The sequence below is a fragment of the Parus major genome, chromosome 1, assembly GCF_001522545.3.
Source record: "Parus major isolate Abel chromosome 1, Parus_major1.1, whole genome shotgun sequence".
Taxonomy (NCBI): Eukaryota; Metazoa; Chordata; class Aves; order Passeriformes; family Paridae; genus Parus; species Parus major.
This window is the reverse complement of record NC_031768.1, coordinates 27850374-27871917: the sequence shown is the minus strand read 5'-3', so window position 1 is coordinate 27871917 and position 21544 is coordinate 27850374. Positions and strand designations below refer to the sequence as shown.

The 21544-nt window shown below is 39.4% G+C and overlaps 1 protein-coding gene across 4 annotated transcripts in view; it reads right to left on the bottom strand.

Annotated features, from left to right (window-relative positions):
* Nucleotides 1–1264: 1264 nt before the first annotated feature.
* The window catches only part of FHL2 (four and a half LIM domains 2), a 37120-nt gene continuing 16840 nt past the window's right edge, over nt 1265–21544 (bottom strand). For 2 of the 4 annotated variants that reach the window (XM_019008096.2, XM_015642163.3), the window contains exons 2-6: nt 13995–14174; nt 7457–7631; nt 3726–3895; nt 2900–3086; nt 1265–2143 (exon numbers count right to left, since the gene is read on the bottom strand). In XM_019008096.2, the coding sequence (XP_018863641.1) occupies nt 1992–2143; nt 2900–3086; nt 3726–3895; nt 7457–7631; nt 13995–14150 (840 nt within the window). In that variant the 5' untranslated portion in view covers nt 14151–14174 and the 3' untranslated portion in view covers nt 1265–1991. The remainder of the gene's footprint in view (nt 2144–2899; nt 3087–3725; nt 3896–7456; nt 7632–13994; nt 14175–21544) is intronic. The other 2 variants (XM_015642157.3, XM_015642147.1) reach the window with 1 other exon arrangement.

Below are 21544 nucleotides of genomic sequence, written 5' to 3'. Positions count from 1 at the left end.
CTTCTTTTCTCCAGGCTAAGCAACTCCCAGCTTCAGCTGCTTCACCAGCTCCATTGCTATTCTCTGGATGCTCTCCAGCACCTCTGTCCTGATTTTAGTAAGGCACCTCAAACTGAGCACATGACTCAATATGTGGCTTCTCATCAGTGCCAAGTACAGGGGCACTACCCCTTTAGCTCAAAGGAATCTTTCTTCTCTCAGCAAAATACTAGAGCAGAGCAGCAATGTGCTGGGGGATTGGCAGACCCCTGAGGAGAGGGGGCTTTGCCCTCCTTTTGGAGGTGTGGATAAAGAAGGATTTTTGTGGCTGTTTGTTACAGCTTTCATCATAGAATGAAATCACCAAGGGATGGAATTTAGTCATTCACTGAATTCTGATTAGCACAGTGTGCACTTCAAAAATGTCACCCAGCCAAGTTCTTCATGGTGTGCAATAAACTAAATCTGATCAGATACATCTATTTCAATTGTTGAATTAATGAAAGGGGAATGACCTGTGAGTGCTTTGCACTTGGTACAAAGAGACAAATTCAAGAGTGGTGGCAGAAGCTAGGAGCAAACTTTCCCTGCCCAGTAGCACACAGAGTAAGTATATTCCTAAATCTTAATTTCACATCTGAAGATTCCTGTTGGAGGCGTGACATATTTCTTTCCTCCTTCTTCTGAACACAAATGAATTCCGTCTGGAAGGTGTACTGGGATTGTACATTGCATAAGATGGCAGTATTTCTTGCAGTTGGGAAAAGGTTTCTCTTCCTTTGTATTGTTTCCTTTTGATGTTACTGTCCTGCCAGCATGCTGTTGCTGACAGTTGCTGCTGTGGCAAACATGTAGCAGAAATTATGCTACAACAAAAGGTATTATGTATCCCAATAGAGAACAAAATTAAAGCATGCCCTACTAGAAATTGAACTTCTGACTTTCGGGAAGATAGATAGCAGCCTTTTGAATTGTCTTGACCTCCTTGCTTGCTGAGAAGAAAAATATTTTGGGCTTGAGTTTAGAGCCTATGAACACATTTTTATCAGCTGCAGTCAGTTCAGTGTGTTTTTTCACACACTTGTTCATTTTTGCTGATAGTTTTCCCACTGACTTTCATAGTAAAAGACTATGTTGTACAGCAGGGCCCTACTGAAAATTGTCTGAACTTCACACCCCACAAAATTGGGTGCAAAAAGGGTTGTGTTTGTTTGCATTGTGTTTCTTCAGAAATTGAAAACATTTTTGTAAATATTATGTAAATACAATTAAGCCACAATTGAAGTTTTGTTTTAAATAATTTTATTTTGAAAAATACAATGTGCAGTGTAATGTCAACTAACTGTGATACTGACACTGTCAATCAGAACTTGTACTTCACACAATGATCAGCTAGACATGCAATAAAATGTGTATCTGTCATGAAGCACTCCCACTGTTTCATCATTATCTCTTTGTGGCATGTCACAAATCCATGTACATTGAAACACACTCTACTTTTGCAGTCTTTCTACAGACTTGACAGCACACACTAGTCACATAGCTCAAGAACACTGGGGTTACACCAGCCTTATGAAAGGCCTTTTGAATGGCCTTTTCCATTGATTTCAGTGGGCTGAAGGCTTCACCCTAAATATCCACCTATGAATGTATTGTGTGTGGCCATTGTAATCCTTGAACTGTATCACTTGCTTGTAATGGGAATATTTGTTAGGAAAAATAAAACCAAAAACCTTAAAAATAGTATGTTATGTCAAAAACAGCCAAATAGTTTCACATAATGAATTTTGCATTAGTTTTTGCTGTTGGTAGAAATCTTAAACACCGACACTGCTATTAGAAATTTTCAAGTTGTTTTCCCTCCAGATTTGGAGAGTATAAAGAAAAATGTTAAGAAATGTTAATATACAGTGAGATACAGAGTGGCAAAACTAACTGAACATCCATGTGTTTCAGACTATATATTTCGAGCACGGCTTTCCTCCCTTCTTCCTCACCTCTTAGTCTGAGCTTTAAATATCCTTTCCACATTCAGGGCAAAGGATGTCATCCCTTTCTGTGAGGAAGCCACGACCCACCAGTGAAAGGGAGCACTTCTTACAGTTAAAGCAATCATTATGCCACTGCCGTTCTTCAAAAGAGATGTACTTGGTTCCTCCAAGTCCTGTTTGAAAAGCAAAATCATTCTGTTACAAGAAAAGAATAGCAGGTCAGCCATCAGGTCATGCAGACTGACATGGACATCTGACATACAGCAGTGACAAAATGCCATTGTGACAAATCTGTTTGTTGCTGTGCTAATTTTGCCACCCTTATTCTGTAGTGACTAAGATTTTCATCCTCAAATACTTCTGTTGCTTTCAGCGAAGTTAATGAGCAAGGCTCTTATCTCTGGTGATAATGGCAGAAATGAACTTCCAAGGGATGGCCCTGCAACATGCAGCAGAAGAAAAGCAAAGCACCTTCCTCTGAACAGAATTCTGGTAGTTTTTTACAGAATGTTTTATGGTGCCTGAGCATAATTTATGTTTTGTAGAGGTGCATTTAGATAATTAAAAAAGAAGTCTGTCATGTGTCATGACTTGATTCAGAGCTCTGAAGGAAGAATTCCTCAGGAAAAGAAGCAGTTTAGTAAAAAAGCATTCCAGAGTTTGAGGCTATGGCAGTCATCATCAGGTATATTGAAGCTGTACAAATGAAAGAAGATAAAAAAGGGAGAAATGCCTCTTAGTAGTAGTTGTCTTTTGCTTAATCTCAAAAATGAGGAGCTGGAGTAGCTGGAGTAGCTGGAGTTCCATGAAAAAGTTTAGTTGGGCATCTCTTGTAATAGGCCAGACTTTTTGTTTAGTTTTGCCTTTAGTAGCAACTCAATACATAAAACTTCCACAAAATGCAAAGGTACCAGCCATGAGAGACCTACCACTGATTGGGTTTGTGCATCCAGCACACTTTTTGGCGTAGAGGTTGCAGAAGCAGCTCAAGCAGTATGCAAACTCATCCCTGGAGGTAAAGCGCTGTCCAGACAACTGCTTCTTGCATGCAGTACACACAAAGCACTCCTTATGCCATGGCTGCTCCCTGTAGGTCACACCTCCTGTGGTGATAGCCTGTTTCAGGAAAAAAAAAAGACAAAAAAGTGTTTTCTTAAGAGAGGCAGGTTTGTATTATGATTTGGTAAAGAGGAAGGGTGATGAGATTTCAGTGGGTGGGAGGAGGAGAAGAAGGCTTAGCAACAGAAAGATTATAATTTTGCTTGGAGTTGACTTTGAGAAAATAATGTAAGTGATTTACTGTGATTTCCTTATTTATAAAAAGAAGCCCCATGCTAAAAGTACTTTATTCTGCACATATTGTAAAATCTCAGTCTCAATTGTACTCTGTTTTTCAAGCTACTCTTTGTATGTTGCTTTTTGTTTGCACATACTAGAGTTTGTCTCATTGCTGTTCCTTCACCTGTTCCTTTCTTCATGCTGAAGGAATTACCTGATGTGCTTCAACTTCCCTGTTACTTTCTTTGGGAAACACTAGTTTATTTCGTATTTCAGATGAAGTATTTACTTTCTGCTTCTCCAGACTATGTCAGTGAGTTTTCTCTTACAAGTGGAACTGAAATTATATCATCTCTTAAAACCAGTTAAGACTTAATCTTTTTAGGCATACCAAAATGAGATATTCTGCCTACTTGGATATAAAATGGGATGGACTTCAATCCCTTAGGTTTCCTGTAAGCAAAATAAGAGCTCTACCTTCTTGCAGTGGACGCATTGCATGGCAAACTGCTTTTCATAGCAGGGTACACAAAAGTTTTGATTGTCCTTAGGGATGAAGCTCTTTGTCCCAATAGGCTGCTGGCAGCGGTAGCAGATAAAGCAGGTCTCGTGCCAGCTGTTGCCCTTGTATTCCATCTTCCGAGTACCTGTAATGAGAAGCATCAGCTGAACTTCTGGGTGAGAAAGATTCAGTTCGTAACTCTTGATTGCTGGGCAGCTGACTGCCAGTCAAGAAGAATTGCAGCTATGAGCTAGAGGTTATTTCATGTTCCTACCAGCTTTGCATGATATTTGGTACCATTTTAGGTTTTTGGAGAGCAAGTGGTTCTTCTCCTGCAAAGAAGAGAAATGTTTATTGCAAATAGCTATAGCCTAGAAAAGCTTTTTGTGGCATTATTAGGCAAATAATGAATTTCAATGCACAGGAAGATTCAAGTGAATGGAACAGAAACCCAGTGTAAGCTGCTGTTAGTGCTGAGTGGAGGTAAGGCCATTCCTCATTAAAGATTAACCTCATTCATTCCCCAACTGTTTTGTTTCTTTTTCAAATAGCAGCAAGGTACCTGGTTAAGTACAGACTCAAGGAATAAATTGGGCTGGAAGACACCTTAAAGATCATCTAGTTTTAAAGTCCCTTCCATAGACAGGGACACTTTTCATGAGACCAGATTCTCAGAGCCTGATCAACCTGGCTTTGAACACTGACAGAGATGGGGCATGCCATTCTTGGCAAACATCTTGCCTCCTTTTCCAATAAAATATAGTCACTATCTTGAGACAATGGATTATTTCCTATCTGCTCAGGGGCTTTTTCTCTTGTTCTCATTGAGAACATTGCATTGCAATGGTTTCCAGCTCAGCAACACCTATCCTAAATGATTTTCAACCTTTCAGTAAGAAAGAAGCTTTTTCCTCTGTTTTCAGTTGAACTGAAAATATGGTTGAAATGTGGAATTTAAACAATCCTTTATTGAAAATCAGAAACGTGGTATGGTAGTTAGGAAATAAATGCACTCCTCTAGAACAAAGTTCTAGGGTTCAGAGAGTGTTCTGTGCAGATTCAGTCCACTGTATGGCAGGTGGACTCCGAGCCATTCCAGGAAATTGGAGATGAACTGTTATATGGATAAATTTCTTTGCACAAGGTATGGTTTCCTATCTACCATACTATGTACCAGTTTGAGTCAGAATATTTGATACTGGCCAGAAGGGTAAACAAACAAATGTCGTTCCTACAGTTCTGCATCACTCTTGGAGCCTGTAACAGCAAACATGAAGTCAAAGACTTGTAAGACTGACAAGCTGATCGAGTTGGCTAATGATGAAGAACCACACTAATGCCTTCGATGCCAATTCTGCCCACCCTATTACTGCAGGGTGAAATTTCATCATTCTTCCCCTTCTCAAGCAGTTCATCTTTGTTTACTAGTTGCATGTTTTTCTTCTTTTATGATCTCATTAAATTCTGCTGAGAGGCATACTTCAGAATTTATTTGGTGGTTTATTTTTTTTTTTAATTGACTTGAATCATTAGTAAGTGAAATATTAATTATCTTTCTTTCTGGTGCTTACATTCTTGAATACTTGAATCTGCTCCATTCTACAAATTTTGCCTTCTCTGTGCTGGTAACTTCCTACATCATGCCAAGGAGAAAACAAATCAGTCCTTGAAATAATAATATTCTAGAAAAATGAGATGTGGATAATTTTTTTAATAGTCTAGAATTTTATTTTCACATTTTCCACTCTGCTCTTTGGGATGCTGTTGTCACTGTCAAAGCAGGGAGAGCCCTGTTTTGTTAGCTACTAGACTGAAGCCAGCATGAGTTGAGTTTGCAGAAGGACTGAAAGACCAAGCTTGTAATCACCTATATGGGCACATCATGATAAAGCTTCATTAAATCAACGTTTTACATTTAGTGGCTCAAAGCAAAGGTCAAGTTTAGCATTAACAGTCTCCATAAAGGGTATCCAACCACTTGCTGGTTCTTTCAAAATGAATTATGCTTCCACTGGTGACCATACTCCTCTGCTGTAGCTCCTGTACTACCACGGTGTGCTGAGTTGGAAAACCATGCTGAGTGTACTGCTCTTCCAATGTGCTGGCATCTCTGCCATCTTGGGTAAGCAGCTAGAGACCAGTGGGTAGTTGTAAAGCTTACAAAAATTAATTTCTTCTCTTTTGGGTTATAAGGGAAGAAGGGATTCTGTGTCACTGAATCCAGCCTCCGTTACTACAGATCAATGTATAGCTGCCATAGGCAAGAGATCCTTTCAGTAAATCACTGGCAATGGCAATGAATCCAATGAACAGTTCTAAGAATATATATGCACATAAAATTATAGAATCATAGACTTGTAGAATAGTTTTGGTTGAAAAGAACCTTTAAAGATCGTCTAGTCCAGGCCCTCACAGTAAACAGGGGCATCTTCCACTTGATGAGGTTGCTCAGAAGCCTATCCAAACTGACCTTGAATTTTTCCAGGCATGGGGAATCCACCACCTCTCTGGGAAACCTGTTCCAGTGTTCTACCTTACCCCCTCATCATAGAAAACTTATTCCTTATATCTAATATAAGTCAACCCTCTTTTACTTTAAAACTGCTACACTTTGTTCTATTGCAACAGGCCCTGCTGAAAAGTTTGTCCCCATCTTTGTTAAAGGTCCCCTTTCAGTACTGAAAGGCTGCAATTGGGTTTCCCCAGAGCCTTCTCTTCTTCTGGCTGAACAATCCTAACTCTCTTGACTTGTCTTTATAAGTGAAGTGCTCCAGCCCTCTTTGTGACCCTCCTCCAACAGTTCCATGTTTTTCTTGTGCTGGGGTCCCCAGAGCTGAATGCAGCACTCCAGGTGGGATCTCTCAAGAGCAAAGTTATGGGGCAGAACCACCTCCTTTGACCTGCTTCCCACACTGCTTTGGATGCAGTCCAGGATACAACTGGACTTTCTGTGTCATGTAGTTCCAGCTTTAAAACTAGCACTGGCTATTCCCAGGCATGTCAGTTTTTATTGCTGTGTCAGCAAAATGGGTGCTTATGAAATAATAGGAGATGCCTAAACCCAGTCATAGATAGACAGGATCATCTGCTTTTAAATATTGTTGTCTTTTTTCATCATCAAGCCTTCATTTTTGCACCCCAGGAGCAAAATATTGTGGTTTTCGGCTTTTATCTGAGATGACTAATGTCAGAACGAGCTGACAAAGTAACTACTAATCATTACAGAGTGTGTATGATGATTCTTCAAACTGCCATTTAACATTTTATTTCTGCAGTGATAGCACTTCAACTTTAAAGCCCTCAAATCATCACAGAATACTATAGTATTGATGTGAGAAGACCAGGTTTTATCCATCTCTTACTGTAACCTCATGTTTCATGTTGAGAAAGAAAATAGCTCTTTCCTGTTTCTTATCTTTGTTCTCAAGAAAGACCTCAGAGGCACTTTGACCAGTATTTCATCTGTTTGAGAGAAACTAAATTTAGAGTAATTAGACAAAAAGTTTCATGTGAATGAAAGTTCTTCCATGAGTCATTATGAACATGACATGTTCTGGTCGTGGAAGTGGCCTAGAATGCACCCTCACCTCACCAATTTTTTACACAGTTCAGCATGACTTAGTAGAAATAGTCAAGGAGAAACATTTCTCACAAATGTTGCTGAGTTTGGGGCTGATATTTAGTCCAAAGAAATGAGCATCCTAACCTGGCATAATAGTCTTCTTGCACTCATTACATTTGGAAGAGTATTCATTGGAGTAGCAGTCAGTGCAAAGTAGATGTTCCTCTTTTGCAGCAAAAGGTTTGTCCACCAATGAATTCTTGCACTGGAAGCACTGGAAGCAGGTTTCATGCCAGTGGCGGTCCTTGTAAGACAGATCCTGTGGAAATCCAAAACGAGAGAGTAAGTAGAATGAATAGTTTGCACAACTGGAAGCTCAGAGAATGCAAACACATCCAAATCTGAACTCCAGCCAGGAGCTGGGGCTAATTTGAAGAAAACAAAATGTTCTGGTGAAGGTGAACTTATTTTGTTGTGATAACCAAGAGCAGCTCATGACAACTATCAGCCCTTTTTCAGTTCAAGGTAACCCTTTTTGTATGTGACAGAGGAACAGCTAATTTCACTTAGGTATTTTCTTTGAGAATAAAGCCCCGCTTTTGAGTTGGATTAAAACTTGTTAGCCTGATAGGAATGATAGAATTCCCCTATTTGCCTTAACTATTGCTGATTTCTAGTTCATTTCATATTTACTCCTGAACAGAAATACTTTTTCACAATTGCATTCTGGTATTTTTTTGACAGATTTACACCAAGGGTGGAATGAGGCTGATCTCTTTGGGTTTTTTTCACTACAATAAATTTTTACTGACTCTTGTGTTTTGCTTTACCTATATTTCAGATGTGGATTGTACTGAAAGGTACAAGATCACATTGTACCTGCACCAAGTGATCCAGAGTTCAGGCCAAGGGATTAGTGTGGGTGTGTTAGTATTTAAAATACTCCCCACACTGGTTCCTTTTATTATTTAAAAGAAACAGTCCTTCTCAAAATTGGAACCTAAAAGGGTGGATTGTGCTTTTTACCATTTAAATTAAAGTGGCCTGTTCGTGTAACACTTGAACTATGTCTTTGGACTTCAAACTAGAGCTTGGATGATTACAAGAAACAATGTCTACCCCAAAATACAGAGGCTCTGGTTTAGGTTGGGAGTGTGAAAGGCTACAATTCTCATGAATAAGGAGTGTAAAAATTCAGCCAAAATAAGTTCTCAGGTTCTAGCTCAAGATCTACTGTGTATTTATTGCAGGCACTAAAGAAATTTGGTTAACTGAAGGAAAAGAGTGAGTGGTAGAATAATGAATTCCAATTTTTCACTTGTGTGAAGCATCACAAAGGGTTTGTACCTGATCTGGCATAAACTGTACGATGTCAGTCAGAGCAGTCACAGGTAACTTCAAATGTGCAATCTCAGCCCGGAACAAACAAAAGATACCACAGATTTAGCTTAACCTAAAACAATATTGTGTCTTTGGGAGCCTTGATCTCATAAACAGCTAGCAGGAAACACTGAAATTGTTTCATTCAGCTCAGCTGATATGTGGTAGCTTGTTAAACTTCTTTCAAATTCTGTCAGAATTTGACCATGCAATTAAGCATTTCTGTTTGGACATCTCTGGTACTCACCTAAATTTTTTGAATCATTGTGAGTAACAATTGATACCCAATGTGTCATCTCTGAGATTTCATATTCAAACCAATCTTCTTTGAAAGTTACTTATGGTTTTTTTCTTCCCTTTAAGAAGACCTCTCTTTAGGTGAGGTCAAATAGCCTAAATCCGGTCTCATATTATATTTTCAACAGAAAAAACACAATATACACTGCTTTCAAAAAGAACTGAAATTTGCCTTTTAGGAAGTAGAACAACAGATCTGATTTTCTTTCTCTTGTAACATGATGTATTCAATTATTTTTCCTCACTAGCTGTCATTTCCTAGTTTTGCAATTTTCAGCAAGCTATTTTCTAATATTCAAAATTCATGTGCTGACGTATTCTTATTTTATCAATGAAATTATACCCTGAAGAAAGTGCATGTCTTTTAGAAGAGGAGTAATGAAGACAAAGACTAGGTATCAATGATGAAAGATTTGATCCCTGAATCAGTGATGATGGCAAGGTTTTATAGGCATTAGCTGGGTAGGTGACAACAGCAGGTATTTCATCATGAAAGCAAAGCTACAACAAAAAGTACACAAGATAAAAAGTAGATTGAATAATCTTTAGCTACTCTGGATTACTATAACTATTGTCATTGAATGTAGAGAGAGTCCAAGATGTTTGTCAGTAGAATACTAGACTGATGAAATGGATATTGCTTTCTCTCTCTGAATCTGTCACATCAGAAAGCAAGGAAGTCCAAGGTACTGACAAAGCCATTTATGCCTCTTATGTCACTAAAAAGGAGGTTTGGTCTATTTCAGCATGTTGTAAGTATTACTGGAAACTTTGGCTTGTCCATAAGCTGCAGGTATATTGATCTGGAGCAAATTCTACACTGGAAAAGCATGTGCAAAAACTGAGTTAAATCTTTCTTAATGTCAGGCTGCTCCTCTGTAAAGCTGAAAGAACATCAGGTATGTGAGTTCTAGTTTATGCTAGCTGATTGTGACCCAAATAAATCCGTCCCAGCAGAAGGTACAAGTGGTATACAACTAATTCCTGTTGTATTTTCACTTATTTTCATTATGACACCCACAAAGGAATCTTCAACAAGATAACTGTTAACATTGGCGAGAACAAGTTTTACAGCTTCTCCATAGCTCTGTATTGTTTTGCTCCAGCAATTTTATTTGGCCTCTAGGGCAGGACTGCTTGTGACTTAGAAAAGCGTGTGTCTTTAAAAAAACCCAGAAGACCCCTTAGACTGGGATTACCAGTTACCTGGGTTAAACCTGGGCTCCTCATACCCTGCATTTGTATTGTCTTCTCCTCAAGCTTTTGAAGTCTAAGCAAACTGAAGCCATTATGCACTACCATGTCTCTTCAATGGGGTTTCAACAGGCACCCAGTAGGAAGAAGATTAGAGAGCTTATTACCAGAACAGTAACTGTATATGTTGTTCATGGCTTTTTTGTCTGCCAGGATGGTCTTTTCAGAAGGTTGAATGTAGGAAATGGGCTACTCCAACTAGATGCCATGCAGATTTTAGCTGCACATACCCTGTAGCAAAACACTGAAGTATGTTAGGCTGGCACATACCTATAAAAGTATGTTGAGAAAAAGTAGAAACAAGTGATATTGTGCTGTACTCAGCCCCTTACATGTATGAGAAGACATTAAGGTATCCACTTCTTTTACCTTTTCACTTTACAACAACTAGCCTGAGATGGAGTAATGAGCCAAAAAAGTGTTGCGTGTTGGGGCAGGATTTAAATATTAAAAATTATTATATATAAAAATCATTATATTTTTCCTTTCCTGATCCTCATTACTGAAGGTTTTATTTTTATTTTTTTTTGTTTAGTTTATGTGTTAGAATGACCCTTTTGAGCCATTTTTTGGCCTGCGTGCTGACACAGTAGCTGTATCTCACAATCCACTTGTAATTTAATTTTCACATTTCACAGAGACAGTTTTCACTGCCTTCTGCCTGCCAAGGCAAACTTGTGGACTGCATTAAACACAGGATTAAAAGTAACCCTTCAGTGGTTAAACAAATGGGTACAAGATGTAAGGATTTCTAGAAATAAGTATGAAACTGTAGGTATGGTGAGCATTCACCAGGGACTTAGCCAATAAAATGCCAATTTTTTCTAGAAACAGTAATTTTCTCCTATATCTTGTTGGTATATTGATAATGTGTAATAGATGTGAGAGAAATGGCATCATGTTTTCATACTGCCTGCTGGTGCCTCCCATGACTCAGTATATGAAGCTTTTGTCTGTGAAAGTTTTGTAAGCATCAGCTAGAACTGTAGACAGTTAATGAAATGGCCTTTGCCCAAAGGTGTCATTCAGGGATTTTTTTGGTGGGGAAAGACTTGTTCTTTCAAAATAAAGAACAAATTAGTTATTACTCAGTTATGTTCACAGTTACCCACAAACTACCTTAAAAACTAGAAAAGTAGTGAAGAAAATTCTCCCCTGACTTGAATTCAAGGTAAGTTTCTCTACAGCATTGCTGTCTTGCAGGCTCTCTGTGCTATAGCTAAAACACAATGTGAAAATCCAGCATCAGTGTCACCCTCTCAGAATCCAGTGCTGTCAGAATTCGAGTGTTACAGGTGCCCTCAGCACCTGTGGTTTCACTTTGCTGTCACCCTGTCAGCTACAGGAGGTTTGATTGTAATTGGAGGGTGGGAAAGAAGGAAATTAAGAGCATCTGGTTCTGAGTGCAGCTTTTCTCTGTGTAGATAATGGTGGCCAAGAAGGGACTTTCCAGGTTGTAATGTGGATGTAAGTGTGGATGCCACTGCCAGATGCAAAGGCCTGGTATGACCTTTTCTCATGACACTGTCACTCCATTAGGTTTTTTATTCCAAATTTTACATTTTTAGGTTATGTTGAGCAAACAAACACATTTGAGTCCACTTTGTGCATGCAGTAAACACACTGGTTTCATTCCCAAACATAGTACAATTTCTTTTCTTTGTTCAGGTGAAAAAGTAAATGCAATGTGTAAAAAGATTTATGTAAAAATGCATACATATATGTGTGTGTGCATGTATTTCTTATGTGTTTATATACCTATGTATTCATACACTTTGATGAGGAGAAGCCTGTTTTTTTTGGTGACTGTTTCATGGCTGAATTATTCTCAGTCATACAGTGCACACACTTCATCTGAAACTTACCTTGTGGCTGAGGCACTTGTAAGGGCTCTCTCAAATGTGTTCTATAGTGTCTGTTACAGTCACTGAAAAACTACTCTACTTTTCTTCTCAGTGAGAACATTCATAGGATCTCTTTTTCTACTCAAACATGGGAATTTTCCAGTAAACTTACAGGAATTTAACTTTCAACTTTTATCCATCTGTCAGAATTTGCTTCAAATTGTTCAACAGCTTCCAAAGCTACAGCATGAAGCATGGACAGGCACAAACAGCACAGAAACAAAAAAGGACACATTTAGTTTTGGCACAATTTATAATTTCACAATTTCTCTTTAAGAAATCTTTATTTACTGCCTCTTAGTTGTGTTTTCCACATATAGTTTTGGTTCTTTACATAGATAAAATATTCTTAGATTGCAGAGAGTTGGGGCTTTTTCCTTTTTTTCCCTATCTGATATTAGAGTGTGTTTCACTTAAAAGTAAAGAAAAGCAGTATATCGGATAACACCCACGCACTCCCTAAATACATAAAACTGGGTTGAAAAGTTCAGCCCGATTAATTCCTGAATACTTTGACTGAGATTTGTTGAAGCTGGTCCAAGTTTTTAAATTCTTGACTATCAGCACATGGAAATATCTTCTCAGGGGATTAGAAAGAGACCTTAAAACAAAAGCAAATTCTGGAATGAGGCAGGAATATTTTGCTTTTTTCAGGTCAGGCCAGGCCAGCTGTATCTCATCTCTAACCTGAATATTTATGAGCTGTAGGAAAGCTGGTAATTTTATACCTTCTTACAGATTATTGCCAGTTCCCTGTCTTGGTTGGGAAACATATTTACCTTTTTAAGGCTTCTGAAAGGGACTTTCCTACTGATTTGCCAACAGGGTGCTGTAGATCATTTTGGAAGGTATGAGACATTTATTTTTTTCAATCTGAGTAAGCATATATTTTTATATCTCTGAAGTAGTGATTGAGTGATAGTATCACTAATGGGAATTAGTTTGTATTTCTAGAGGTACAGATCAGCAGTGGGAAATCAAAAATCAGATATCCTTGAGTCAGTGAAGAATCTTGTGACCATGCAATGCAAATTGCAGTTCTACTGCAACCTCACTCTGTCAGTGAAAATCTTGCCCAGCTTTGAACAGGTCAATTTTACGCAAGAGGATGAAATCTGTTAGTAGCTGTATAACAGAAACTTCACTGGATGGCTCCTCTGTCCCCATTCAGGCAGGTTGAAACTGGCATGTGCTCCAATGGTTTTAATTAATTTAAAAGAAACACAGGTGGTCACAGCTAATCTGTACCAGGCAGGTGTTTCTATGTGTTGCAGCAGTGCATAACTCAAGCAAGCAAGGCCTCTGTTCTGTCCATCCCATTCTTTAATTAGACTCCACTATTATCATTCTGTAATCAAAATTCTAGTTTTTCTAACTCCATTTGAATTATTACTCAGGTCAGCACTAGCTAGATTTCTGTGACCTCCAAGTTAGCACCTTGGCTTGAGTGTCTCTTGTCTCTTGATGACCACAGAAGTGTGGTCACTGCAAAGCCAGCGGTGGCTTAGCTCCCTCTGACCCAAAAGTTAGGCACAACCAGCTTCTGTCACCCTTTCAGATCCCATCTGGCCCTGAGCAAAGGCTCTGCCAATGAATTAAAGAGAATTTTTTATATCAGAGCATCAGATCACTCAGTGCTTTACAGGAGAGCATTTCTATTACCATACCAGGTAAAGAAGGGTTTGACGAGTGAAACAATACAAAACAGATACAGCAGTCCAGAGAATATGTTTTCCCACCAAAAGAAACCCCTGTGTAGCTCTTGGGCTGGATCCTTCCAGATCTCAGAGCTCTGTATCCAGGCTGCTCTCTCGAGATTTCTGTAAGAAGACACAAATCTGACTTACCTTGCAGTCAGCGCCAATAGGTTTTTTGCATTCCTCACAGGTGTTGGAATAAAGATTTTCATAACATTTCACACAGTAGGGGCTGTCCTCCTTCAGGATGTACTTCTTACCAAACAGAGACTCTTTGCAGTAGTGGCAATCAAAGCGCTCAGTCATGTTGGTGTCTGGAGTCCAGCTGTCCTGCCACAAAGACAGGAACAGGCACACGTCAGACTGAGCTACGCCTGACCCGATCCCCCAGGAAAGGCTTGTCAATTCTCAATGTTTATCACATTGTACCTCAGTTTTAATCCAACTTTCAGTCAAATAAAGGAGCAAAATAGGAAGAAACTGGGCTATAAATCTTGCAGTGAAGCCCATCTAAATTAGCCATCTGGTGATCCATCTCTGACCAGACCTAGTGTTAGAGATGAGAGGGAGGAGTAAACCCTGAGTCTGAAGAATTGTCTTGGGATTTGTAAATGGAATTTGACCTATAGGTCTGCAACAAGAAGGTGTTTCTCATGGGGATGGAGGGAGTAAAGCCCATTAAGAGGATGATCCAGCTGATCTTCAAAAGCAACATCTCCTGCATAAGGCAAAAGAAAAGTTGATGTTGCTAGTAGATTTTAGTCAAGCATATCCTATCAGGCACCACAGTTATACACCTCCTTTCTCTGCATTCTCAGTAAGCCATTGTCTGGCAGTCATTCCTCCACAGGCAGACACCAACCCCACATCTCTGCTCATGTATGGGACTATGGGCATGGGAGGTGTTGGGTCAGTGACTGTCTATCTAATTCTCCTTTGGTGCAACTGAAGGAATTATCCAACATCTGTAGTATTTTGGGACACAAATGGGGGCTGACTTTCAGGTTTCCTGGCTCAGACAAATGTCAAACAATGATTATGGAAGGGAAAAAGTAAGCAGAAGAAACTGTATGAGATGTTTGAGCTTGTCTGAATTAGGGACAATTGATGTTTGCTCCTCGGGTTTTGTTATATCTCTATCATTTTCTGGATACACACACAAGCAAAGATGACACAAATGCCTTTGATGAATATTTATTATTGCCTGGGACAATTTATTTTAGGTTTCATTACAGTCATCACCCTCTTTCTTAACCTGAGGCTTGCAGAATGTATTGCATCTGAAATCTGTTTGGAGGTTACAGCTGGAGTAGGGCATAGCTGCCTGCTTAGGAAAGGGAATTTCCCAAGCAGAAAGTATGTGCCACCTGGACTGCATGATTTTCACTGCCTACCAGGCTACATCTCCTCTTTCAGCCACATCTGATCTATAAATCCTCAAATGTTTTGAGTACTGATAGCTTAAGTGGCTACCTCTGTCTTTCATGCACAAGTGACATTTACAACAGCTGCCGTCCTTTTGCAAACTTCAGCTCTCAGTTTTAAACAAAATGTTACTTGCTTACTGTTCTTGGCACAGGTTGCTGATTTCTGGAGTTTGTCCTCTCCCTCTGGCAGTGGGAGCCACCCACAGGGTGTTCTGAGATCCTGAGTTCTCCTCCAGGCTTTCAGTTTTTATTATTATCTTTCATTCTGTCTAGCTGGAATGTGATTAAGGTTTTAGGGCTGTCTGAATGGACACACTTTATTTTGATAACTCAAAAGCTTTTTTTTTTTTTAAATTAATGGTCAATCCACTGCTGAATTTTGTAGCACAGACTGAGGGGTGAGTGCTTTTACATGTGTGAAGTAGGTAAGTGATGTCTCAGCTGCTGGAAAGACTTATGAATTCCAAGTAATTACTAAGAAGAGACAAATTAGCAAACCCCAAAATGTGCTTGGAGGAAGCACAAATCCTGGCAGCTTATGACAACCCAGGACTAGCAGTGCAACTAATGTGGCCTTAAAGATGGTCTAGGAACTAATTATCTTTCTTATCCCAGAGGAGAACTGGGAGTATGTAGGGCGCTCTTTGTCCTTAAGGGATAGAAAGTGTCATAGGACTGATAAGAAGACGGAAAGTAAGAGGCTGTGCTGGAGAGAGCAGTGCAATAACTACCCAGAGCTCCTCTCCAGACCATTTCCAACAGCAAAGGGAGCATAAGGCAGGAGAACAGGGACACTACAAAGGGAGATTTCCTTAACAATTTCTTCCAGCAAGTTAGTCTTCTCTTGAAGTACACCTGCAGTCTTTACCAGAACATTTAAAAAATTATCATGGATTATCCTCTCTGTTTTGAGCCTGTTTGCACCCCTACATAATAGATTTGGACTTTCCTGGCAAAGGACTAGTCAGGACTTAGTTTCCTCCTGGAGTAATCTCAGCAAAATGAATGGAGTCAGACCAATGTACACTGAGTTATATGTGTAGACACGTGACTAAGTCTGAGTGGAGTGGTAGCTTTTGTGCAAGTAGTCTGTATTTAGGACAGAAATCTGTACTTTTTACCAACTATATTAGGCATTTTTTTCTAAATTATTGGATTTTGTTGTCCATTTAATGTACATTATTGCTAAGTTAAAATATGAACAGAAACCACTTATGAACTTGCATTTGTCACCCTTCTTCAGAACTACTTCTAGCCCTGATTTAAACGTAGATGTGTGATACTGAAGAGTGAAAAATTTCTCTGCAGTCATGATGTGTAAAAGCAAAAACTATAGAGTGTGATTCCTCTACAGGTTTATACCATTTCATCCAAAGCTGCTAAATGTAAAATACAGAAATGCATTGGGACTGGAAGAAGGACTGCTCCCTTAGAGGTTGACATTCCTGTCTCTTGGTCACAGGACTTTCCCTCTTGAGTGCTGTATTGTCTTCTGGGTGCATTTCACAGCAGCAGAGGCAAGCTGTGTTGCCTCTATATTATGTAATATATGTATTTATTAATTTATATAATAATGCAATAATATAACAATTCAAAATAATTCAGCAATTATTTAATTGTTTCTGCCACTACTTCAAAAAATACCTGGGCACTGCCCTCCTATCCTGAAAGGGATCTTGTTTTGTTAAATGTGCTCTAAGATTGCCGCAGGGGGTTGTTCCCCTCACCCTGAGCAGAGAGGCAGTCCTCATTCCTATATCCCAAACAGATTTAGGGATGAACTCTGCTCTATGAAGACACTGCAGGGGCAGCTCTAGATGAGATTTGAGGAACAGCTTTAGAGATCTGGGAAACCTTAAGAAAAAAATCTGCATTTTGGTTTTAGTTATGCGAATCTTTTATCAGATCTGGGACCAATTTTGGATATCTCTTAAAGTCAGGAATTCAGGTTCATGTGGTTTCATTTGGTAAGCTGGAAGTAAGGGTGAAACATCACAAAATGTCCAGGCTGTTTAAATCCAGACCTTGGACTGAATCTCATGATCTACTATGTGGTATTTTGAGCATATTGTACAGGGCTTTTTCTGCTCCAGAGAGATTTAAATGTGAGGTAATAATGGGTCCTATCTACTAAATACTAGAAGGAATTTCAAACAATTCATTTCACAGTTATATTTCAATACCTGAGCAATATTTTTGCCTGTCACTTGGAACACATGGTCTTCTACATTGCCAGTCCATTAATTCCTGTTATATAAAATTCGCTCATGTTTAGCTTAGCGTAGGCTTTATGCACTGTTTTGGACTTTAAGGGAAAAAAGACAAAACAGGAGATTTGCACAGCTGTGGATGGACACAAATTGCAATTCAACCTCCTTGCCATTGATCTATTTCTTTCTCTTGTGTTTGATACTTGTTGACTGTGAAGCATTGCATGGCAGAGGCTCATAATTATTATAGCTCTTTTTGGTAAAGGTGCTTTAGATTTTATCACTTTAGTCATTCTATACTTATGCTTTTTCAGATTGCTCTTAACATAATCATGACAGAGAAACTGATTTTTTTCTGCCATTCAGTCTCCCTCCTACAGCATCAGACATAACAAGTACATCTCCAAAAGGAAAAGAGCTTTCTGTCACATGCTCAACAGAGAATCTACAGCTTATGCCAAATGTTGGTACTACCCACACTGTGTCTCACAGGAAGTAAGAATTGGCAGAAAAATTACCAAAAAGTTAGTAGACTGACTCAAAATCTATGCTTCTTTCCTCTTCTTTCCCCATTGGCTCAGTCTCATTTTACTGGAAGAAATTCCTAAATTTGTCATATTACTGCATAAGTATTAGGGCTCATCATGTCATTAAGAAATTATCCAGTGTTCACCCATCCCATGACACTATTGACTACTGAAAAAGCAGACTTTGCCTGCTTCTTCAGCTATGTCTGTAAACCTAGTTAATGCTGTTGTGTCCATCTCTTCAACTCTTCTTAGGGGGTGTTGAGCACTGAGAGGTGCAGATGCACACGCACAAGAAAGAAGTCAAGGGAAACTATCTAAAACATGTAGGAGTTGTTTAGTTTATTCAGTGAAGTTCTGATCTCCTGTTGTAACAGCTTCTGGAGACACAGAATTAAGCCCCTGTAGACACCAAAGGGGAACTTGCTGTTGACTGAATTAGGTCGGTAGTGCCAGGGCTCTCTCTACCTGTGCCCCTGGGCTGGTGTGTTGTGTTGTCCACCTGCACAGGAAACAAAAACTCTTCCTTCAAGATGTACAGACACTTCTCCCACCTGACTGTTTTTCCAGAAGGAGAGTACACATGGAGAATTTTCTATCTGTTCATTTCTCTTCCCCTGAGGAAGGAAGATTTGTGTCTGGCAACTCCAGTGACATGAGCCATGCCTGTCTAGAGCATTTGGAAACAATTTATGTTAATGCTGCAATGGCTAAAATGAAAAGATTTATTTACAACCATGAACTGACAGTTTAAACTATGCTGGCCTTGCTGGCAAAAGGTGATTTTTTTTCCTGTAACTTAGCTGCTCTTACCACATTCATTATCTATCATCTTGTTGCAGCAACAGGAAAACATTCTTGGAAGACCCAAGCATCTTTCCAAACCAGACCATAAGGTCATGCAAGGGGAAAAGAGGGAAACCTAATTTAATTTCTTTTAAATTTACCCTAAAAAAATAAGAAATAACTATTTTCTTGTAATACTGATGAGAGGTAGGGGGGGTGGGGGAAAGTTATGTATGGTCAGAATTCACCTGAACCCCATTGTGAGAAAGTTAGCTGGTGGTAGATGTAAACCACGGATACCCAAAGCACTCCTGTGTGTTTGGATTTATGAAAACACATTAAGGGCTGGTACCCCTCTTTGTTTGGCTTTCCAGATGTATCTTACCCTCTTCACTGAGTGCCACAAACATTGTCACAATGGAGCAAAAGAAACCTGAGTGCTTGGAGGTGCCGCTGGCCATAGGACGAGTGTTGATGCTTTGAGTTGCTCAGAGCTGTGACCCTTCAGCAGCAGCTCCTGGCCACGGGGAGCCAAGCCAGCTGATGCACAAAAGGCAGGTCTCCCTCCATGGGCCACAGAAGGACATTTGCTGCTTTACACTAAAGATGGCCAATGAAAAGGCTAACCAGGCTACGAGGGACAAGTGGTCTGGGGTTTATTCTTAGCTTGTAAATGAGACAGGGATGTTTAGGCAGATGTGGCTGCACTCCTTGTCTTTTAAATTTTTAAGCTGAGAAGAAAGCGGAAGACTTTTTATCCTGCAATCCTGGAGTAAGCACAACAAAAAGAATTTGGCACCCTGTCTTCAAGATAACAAGACCCTTATGATATATCATCTCTCTCCCAGAACTGCCCTGTTAACAAACCCAGTGCTTTACCAGTGTCCACATCAAGGTTGGGATATTAAAAGTACTTAGTTACAAAGGTGTTAATTGCTGTTTCTTAAGATCAGAGTAGATATTTACAGATGTCAGAAAAGCTCTTCATCAAATGCCAGGAAAATTTGGTTTAATATTTGAAAATAATAGTAATAATAAACAAAAACCCAATAAAAAATCAACCCCAAGTTAAATATCCCAGTCATGCCTTTAGATGGTAAATTTTAAAAGCTAAGAAAAAGTATTTTATTGTCAATAAAATTGCATTATAATATTCTTCAAAATTACATTTGGATTTTTCCAAGGACTCACCTTCCTTGGAAATGGCAGACTTATTTTGCATATGGTATAACATTCTGATCTCTTTTTTACAGTTTTTTTTAAAATCTCTTTAGAGCAATTTTCTGACCCGACAGACTGCATTAACATATGCAGATAACCAAAGCATACCTGGTTTCTGTCTGGATTGCACAGTCAGCCTATCATGACCTGGAAAGTGGATAGCTTGCTCGTTAAGACTGTACTCCTTAGCAGAACATAAATAATAAAAAAATGGAATAGAAAATGTTTCTTGTGTGGCAAGGTTCCTCATGCATCTGGCCAAAGTAATCCCAGTTACAGCAGTGGAGAAGGAACACTCCACTTGTGGTTTCTGTGTGGTTTATTGTGTTTGGCAGTCAATAAAGTTCTGCTCCAATCTAGAGCCACTCCAGCAGTGGTAGAGCAAGAACCAGTGGTAATATCTGCAAATGCCACAGAAAAACTGAGCAATGACACTTTGAAAGTGTACCCCACAGGGTTTCCTCTATGGTTTTCTCCAGCTGATACTGAAATTACTGGAGGGTCTATGGTCTTACCCATATTCCTGCACATATTTCAGTTGCAAAAGAAGGGTATTTAAAAAACATGAACCATGACTTAAATCTGCCACAGCAAAGAGGAGCACAGTTCAAGTGGAAAGGCTTGCTTTTATTTTCTATTTTAAAACATTTTGAAATTGCTGTCCTCCTTCTTTCTCTTGCAAAATAAGCAAAAAGCTTGCTCAAATGAAAGGTCAAGTACTTGATCCTGCATAAGCATGAAAGTTCATATTTCTAATAAGAGCATTTAAGCAGATAACAAAAAGTGATAGGAGAGAAAAATAGTATAAGACTAATAAACCTTGTTATTATTTCTGGCACTATCCTGCAAAAGTAGTGTTTAAGCTAAATGTCTGCAGACACTAAACTCCAACAAAGGTTTCTTTTCCCAGAAAAGGATTGCTTTCTCTTATTGACAGGAACACTGCTAATCTCAGAGAAATTAGTCTTTAAGATAAAAATACACAGAAATGCCATGTGCTACCATGCAGTCATGTTTCCAAATTTTTCTGTATTTTTGAAATCCTTCATACTACTACCCAGGGCACAGAACAGTGTCCCAAATAGCCTGTGTTTCTTTCTTTAAAGAAAGGATAGAAGCAAAGTTGGGATGATTCTGTGGAAGAAGAATGCTTTGTTATTTGTTCTGGCCTCTAGCAGCACAGCTCTGGTTCTGCTTAGTGAGGTAAGACCACAAAGCCCCCTTGTGTCTAAGATAATTGACCTGGTTTGGGGGATCAGTTAATGCACGTCTCACAGCTGCTGTATAAAACTGCTGTGGCAGGGGATGCCTCTGGGCTGTGAGGTATCCAAACTTCCCTGCTCAGCTGCCATGCCCTGGCCTTCCAAAACTTGGCAAAGGAGGCTGTGTAAACCTTGGGGGCACCTGTTCAGCTGGATACATCTTAGCAAACCAGATGGATTGCACCTGGGTGAAACCAGTTAGACCCAGTTTTGGGGAGGTTTGTGGCTGGAGACTGGCACAAGAGAGCAGAGAGGACATCTGCTGAG